Here is a 6,668-nt window from a genome sequence, read left to right as displayed (position 1 = left end):
AGTGTTATCTGTCTACTATGTTAATATTTGCACAGTAGTTTCGGTCTGCGTGTAAACAGAACTGCTTCGCACTTGTCAACGTTTACTTTAATGCGCCATCATTCCAAGTAAGGCTCCGCAGTTCTGAATGCCATCTGTATTCGTGAATTAATGTTCGATGGTTTCCAATCTTGTGCAAGGAAGGCTGTGTCATCCGCGTAGTTGGCTAACGTCATGTTTTCTGTTACTGGGAAGTTGTTAATGTACAGGTTGAACAAGATGAGCCCTAGGATGCTTCCCTGGGGTAATCCAGCTTGGATACCATGTTGTGTAGATTGTTTGCCCTGCATGTCAGTGATGAAACATCTGTTCATGAGATATGAGTGTACGAGGCATAAAAGTCCATCCAGGAAACCAGCTTCACTTAGTTTGCATATAAGGCCGTTGTACGAAAAATGGTTGAAAGCTTTTTCAATGTCCAGGAACCCAGTCCCTGTGACTTTGTTCATGTTGTATCCATGTATTATACGTTTGACTACTCAGAGGTGTTGTGTTGTTGAGTGGCGATTCCTAAAGCTGAATTGCTCCAGTCTTAGGGTGTCATTGGCGATGCAGTGCCTAGTGATGCGTTTTAATATTACCTTCTCAACAGTCTTGCTGAGCAAGCGCAGCAGACTGATGGGTCGGTAATTTTTCCCTGGCTTCCCAAACATCAGGACCTTGGACACCTTCCAAAAGTCAGGGAAGTGTTGGTGCTTTAAGATGGCATTAGTTATGTGTGCAAAGTGTTCTATGGCTCTATCCGTGAACTCCTGGAGGACACGGTTTTGAATGCCATCAGGCCCATGGGCTTTTCTAGCGTTGGTATTCTTGATAGCCCATTTAATTTAATGTAAGCTAGTGCATCTAATTTCATCGCGCATAGGCTGGGCTACAAGTCATGTAACCTCCTGGTCCATTTCAAGTGTGAATACTGGATTTGAAGGAGCCAGATTCAGCATTAAAGATGCAGCAAGTGTTGTGGCCATAAGCTCTGTTTTCTCTGTCGCGGAGTAAGCTAGGCTGTCTGGTCTGGTCTGGTCTGGTCTGGTCCCTGGTGAAGTGTCTGGCTAGCTTCCACACGCCAGGACACATGGTATCTAGACCTGCAAGTTTCTGTCCCCATTGTTCGTTTCTAAATGTTTGTATTTTGTCCCATATTATACCCTGGAGTCTGTTGACGTGCAGTTTATAGAATGGGCACCTGGTACACTGCCAGTATCTCCTGAGGTGGTTCCTCATCAAGATAAGGCCCAGGATCTCCTGGGGCAGGGCCATTGAGTGTTGTTTTGGTGTTGTACATGGAATGGCGTCAGTCATTGCATCTTGGATGGCAATAATAAGAGCCTCCACAGCATCATCAGTTTGTTACATGTTGTTAATTTTGTGGGTGTCAAGAATACCACTATCAAGCGTTTCCTTGAACAGTGTCGAATTCACACACTTGTAGTTCAGTATCCCGCATGGTTCTGTGTCCTGCAGTGTTTTGTCCATGTGCAGTATTACAGGCATGTGGTCTGAGTCCAGATCATTTTCAACCATAAGGTTAAGAGTGCATATGATGCCCTTGAAGAGGGCTATGTCTAGCACATCTGGTCTGTGTTGGGCCTGTGTAGGCACGAATGTGGGGATGTCCCGCCCAAGTATAATGTAGTTCTGGCCTAGTGCATGTTCGTATAGTTTCTTGCCGTTGGACGTAAGCATTCGTGAGTTCCAGTCAGGGTGTTTTGTGTTTAGATCTCCAGCGGCAATTACCTGCGGTGCTATGTTGAGAACTGTGCTGATATCGTGTGTTACTATGTCTCTAGGGGGATTGTACAGCATTACCAATGCGGTGTTGGCTCTGTTGAACTTTACCCTGACAGCCGTGGCCTTTGGTCTGTCAAGCGCGGGGAGCTCGATGTTCGTGTGTTCTATGTCTTTGTGTATGATGGTTGCTGTGCCACCTCCCCTCCTGCCATCCACTCGGTCGGTATGATAAAAGAAAATAATTGTTTTCGTTACTATTATTTTTATATTGTTGGACAAAATACAGATCCTGTTGTCTGTTCTTAATTCCTCTGTTGTCTTGACCTTGGTGCTTAAAAGTCAGTGGAGGACTCTGCTTTGAGTTTTGATTCAGTTCATTATTGCTGTTGGATGCATTATGGGTGAGATAAGTATTTTTAAAATTATTGGAATTATTTCCCTGAAAATTTTGTCTGCACAGTGCCTTAATTAATCTTAATGCCTCCAAAATCATTTCTTCAGAATCTCTAGGGATTCCTAACTAGCAACTTTAGTCGTACACTACTTGACAGTTTATCAATGATTAAAGGAGATAAAATCGTTTTGTAGTATTTGTATCACTAAACTTTTGTTCTGTTCCATAAGACTGTAGAAGACTCAGAAAACTCTTGTCGTCTTTGTTTTTCACCCTCTTTCTTTTCTGCAGTCACAGTTATAAAAGTTAAATACCATCTTTTGTGACTATAATAAAATTTGAATAAGATCAGGTGTGTTTCACTTTCTTCTAAAACATCTTAGGTGGTCATTTTTTTTTACTTCATTCTTATCATCACTTTTTTATATTTCTCATGAATAACTCAAAAACTGTGGTTTCTAGTGAAGCCATGTCCCAGTACAAAATTAAACTTAATTAAATTTCCTACAAAAAAGTTCTTGTTAATTTTTTTCTCCAGGCATTGCAGGAGATGGAAAAATTGCAGATTATTGAAAATAGTGTTTTACTGCTATAAACTGACTGTTTACTGTTAAGGAAGTGGGTAAAAAACAAATATTAAATGTGTATACCACATCTAAGTGCTGTAGAGTGGTATTAATGGATAAATTGTGTTCTTATTTGTGGTCTTAATGTACAGCAGCTGTAGCATGCTTCCAGCAAAGGCAACTTCCCCCACCACGAAGACTGCACGCTTTTCAATGTTCAGTTTATGGAATATGCCTCTTCAACATTGCCTGTCCAGTTCCTGTATGTGAGCAGAGAAAATAAAATCACTGAGTTTGTGTTTATATATTATAAAGTACTTTATTGTTAAGGAGCTTAGCATGTAAAATAAACTCCTATAAACAATGGCCGAGAAGTGTGTAATTTGTAAGTGTGATGTTGTTGGTGACTTTTGTAGTGCTTTGGGAGAGAGGTTTGATTGGGAAATGTGGCACCTTGCTGCTGTCTATCATTGATAGCATGTTGTAAAACTATGTAATAGTGTTATAATCATTTAGTGGTGAATTAATGAATGACAGAAGTTAGTGCACTCCTTTTGCCACTAATTGTGTCACTGTTATATTGCATAAATCACCTCCATTCAGGAATTTCTGGCATTTGTAGAGTGGGCTGTACTGAGCAGAGCCACTTACCGCACCTGCACAGTCTATCTTCCAAAATGGATGTGAATATGTCTGATGGAACAGGGCTGGTCTATTTTTTTTTGCTGAATGCCTGGCTTGACTTATGTTGAAATTTCTGAAGTTCCATAACACTTAGGTGGCCTACTTCTGTTGCTGAAGGAAACAGTTTAAGCCTCTGGTCCTCCTCAGATGTTAGGAGAGCTGAGGCTGGAATGATGCATTTGATACACCTCATGTTGTGAAAATTATTCCAGCTAGTAATAGTGAAGACAGTGAAACTGACATTATCGAGCACCTATTGGCAGCATTGGGACATGCTATTCAGGAGGAAGACAGTTGACAGCTTCAGCTGTTTTTTGTTTTTTTCCACAATAGCTCACTTAACAACTGCAATTTTTTTATAGCAGCTCACTTAACAACTGCAAATAAGTATTAGTGGAATAAACTGAAAAAACTATATACACATAAGCTCAGTAAATTTATTTTGTCAACTCACTTGAGAGTGCTGGAGAGGTGGAGTCTATGTGCCAAATGAAAAGCAAGCAGCACTCATGGTGGGGGAAATTTCCCACCACAGCTACCATACAGGATGATTAAGAATTAGTTTCCCTTCTAGCAGTGTAAAACAATGTCCAGAGATTTACGTAGTTTCTGTCTATATGTGTTTCTTGTGTTAGTTTTATTAGTGACTCATATTTGTATTCCATGTACCATTAATACAGTTTGTGCAAAATAAACATCCCTGGGCATGTCTGCACACTGTCTCACCTATGATCATAAGGTGCACCACAGAGGTTTGGTATAACTTTTTGAATGCCCCGTAGTAGCTTCTTGTGATGTAATGGGGTAGATAGAGTGGGGAATAACCTACTCACTCTCCAGTTTGCAGACCATTGAAGGAGGGAATTGCAGGAGCAGAATCCGGTCACATACCTTCCCTCACACTTCTGCCATCCGTCCCCCTCCCTCCACCCTGTTCTCTCCCCAAATTACAATTTACCCCTTAATACGGCTCTACTGCACTTGGACATGGTACACACACTTATTATTTGTTCTTAACCCACTTCATTCAACAATCATTTTTATAATTAAAACACTAATTTAGTTTAAATATGTACTGGGGAACTCACTCACTACAAACTTCATTTTTTGAGTTAGTAAAAAAAAAAAAGTGACTTTTAAAGCAGTGACTTTTAAAGCAATTTGCTGATGACACTGTAGTGTACAGGGAAGTGTTGCTATTGAGTAACTATGGGAGGATACAGGATGACTTGGACTGAATTACTATTTATTTTGATGATTGGCGGCTTGCTCTAAATGTAGAAAAAATATAAGTTAATGCACATAAGTAGGAAAAACAATGTTGTAATGTTCAAATACAGTATTAGTGATGTGCTACTTGACAGTGCCACATCTCTTACATATTTAGGCATAACATTGCAAAGTGGTATGAAATGGAACGAACACACAGGGACAGTAGCGCAGGAGTGAAAGGTTGACTTCGGTTAATTGGGAGAGTTTGAGGGAAGTGTAGCTTGTTTATAAAGAAGACCACATACACAACACTAGTGTGACCCATTCTTGAGTACTGTTCAGGTGTTTGGGATCCTTACCAGGTTGGGTTAAAGGAAGAGAAAATTCAGGGAAACAGTATTTGCTTCTGAGTGTGGATCGATTCCACTGTCACCAATGTACATTTTTCATAAGGATTGTGATGATAAGATAAAAGAAATTGGGATTTGTACAGAAGCATACAGCCAGTAGGTTTATTCTTTCTCAGTTTACGAGTGGAACAGGAAAGGGAATGACTAGTATCCTCTGCCATGCATCTTGTGGTGGCATACAGAGTATGTATGTAGACGTGTGTCATTGTAATTGCTACTTGTATTACTAATGTCCCAGTGTGTGACATTTGCAAAACTCATCATATTATGACTTCATTCAGGAAAATGTAAGTAAGTTAAAATGAAGAGGAAATTATTAGGGATGACACTGAGTTAGTCATACTTTGCCTAGAACACTTATGGGTGAATGTGGGACTCTTCTGTGTTACAGTAGAAACAGAAAATGGTAAGAGGACAAGATGAGCACATTCATCAGTCATTTTCGCTAACACTGTATCTGTGCATTAAGTTCCATCAAAGCTATTAAACTCGCATGAGAAAGATTTAATAAACAGAGATTCCATATGAAAGACAGCTAATGATATAAATTTACTTGAAACAAAGTAGTTCCTAGAGTGATAAAAGGTACATCTCTTGAAAATCATCCCATTGCTTTAGCCTTGAATGAAGCAATGTCAAGAAGATTTGAAAACTATACAATTCAGAAGAAATAAAGAAGTCATAAACTAGGCAAAGGAATGATAGAAGTCACTGAAGTTCAATAATTGTGAGTAGAGAACTTGTCAATTTCACACTTAAATATCTGAAGTACGAGGACAATGAGAGGTATTAAATAGCAAAATTTTAGTAAGACACATATTGGATGAGTTGATTTTAATTAATCAGATGAGACCATATGTGTGGCATATTTCTGTATTTATTCACAATTTATGTTTTTGGTATGTAACTCATATTCCTTCTTTAATTTTTTTTCTCCATAACAGGCAGATATTAAAAGTACAAAGGCTCAACATTTCGATCTTAATGTGTATGTCACATTTTGAAGTTATTTCAATTAGACCAGAGAAAAGTTTAGCTGCAATACAAAATGAATCAAAAGAAGTGTTAATAAATGAGGAAGAATTTACTTGCCAATGTTTAACAGGTATTTCTACAAACTTCATTTTTACATGTTCATTTACTATTTGTCTAAATGTGCTATCGTATTTCTTTTCTGTCTATATAAGTTGAAGCTCTCTGCTCACTTCTGTCTGTATGTATGGGCTAATCTGAAGAGCTGCTTTAGGGATTTTGATCCAGTTTTGACTAATAGAGTGATTCACAAGGAAGGAGTGTGTATATAATTTATAAATATTTCATGGAAGTTTACTGAACTATGAAGAATTGCAGGTTCCTGCCACATTCTTTCTTCTGTGTGTGAAGGCTACTCTCAGGAACTACTGTAGGGTCTTTGATTCTTGTGGTGGCCTGGTGTGACCACTCCCATTGGATAGCCCATCTAAAAATGAACACAGATCAAGCATGAAAACAGGAACGAGGTATACTGAACTGTGAAAAAAGAGGCAAAATAGAAGCAGTGAATGGTCTAAGCTCAAGATGTGCATCATTGAGCAAATTGCAAGAATCACTGTGTTGTGGTTGTGTGGTCATGGTGTTGGACTGCAGAGTGAGAGA

At 39.0% G+C, this 6,668-nt stretch overlaps 1 protein-coding gene across 2 annotated transcripts in view; it reads left to right on the top strand.

Annotated features, from left to right (window-relative positions):
• Positions 1–5,992: 5,992 nt before the first annotated feature.
• Positions 5,993–6,668, top strand: part of LOC124619867 (DNA repair-scaffolding protein-like) — a 68,269-nt gene continuing 67,593 nt past the window's right edge. For both annotated transcript variants that reach the window (XM_047146487.1, XM_047146486.1), the window contains exon 1: positions 5,993–6,138. In XM_047146487.1, the coding sequence (XP_047002443.1) occupies positions 6,018–6,138 (121 nt within the window). In that variant the 5' untranslated portion in view covers positions 5,993–6,017. The remainder of the gene's footprint in view (positions 6,139–6,668) is intronic.

This window comes from Schistocerca americana, chromosome 6, assembly GCF_021461395.2.
Source record: "Schistocerca americana isolate TAMUIC-IGC-003095 chromosome 6, iqSchAmer2.1, whole genome shotgun sequence".
NCBI classification, from domain to species: domain Eukaryota; kingdom Metazoa; phylum Arthropoda; class Insecta; order Orthoptera; family Acrididae; genus Schistocerca; species Schistocerca americana.
Note: the sequence above shows the minus strand (reverse complement) of the source record. Positions and strands in the feature narration are given on the sequence as shown.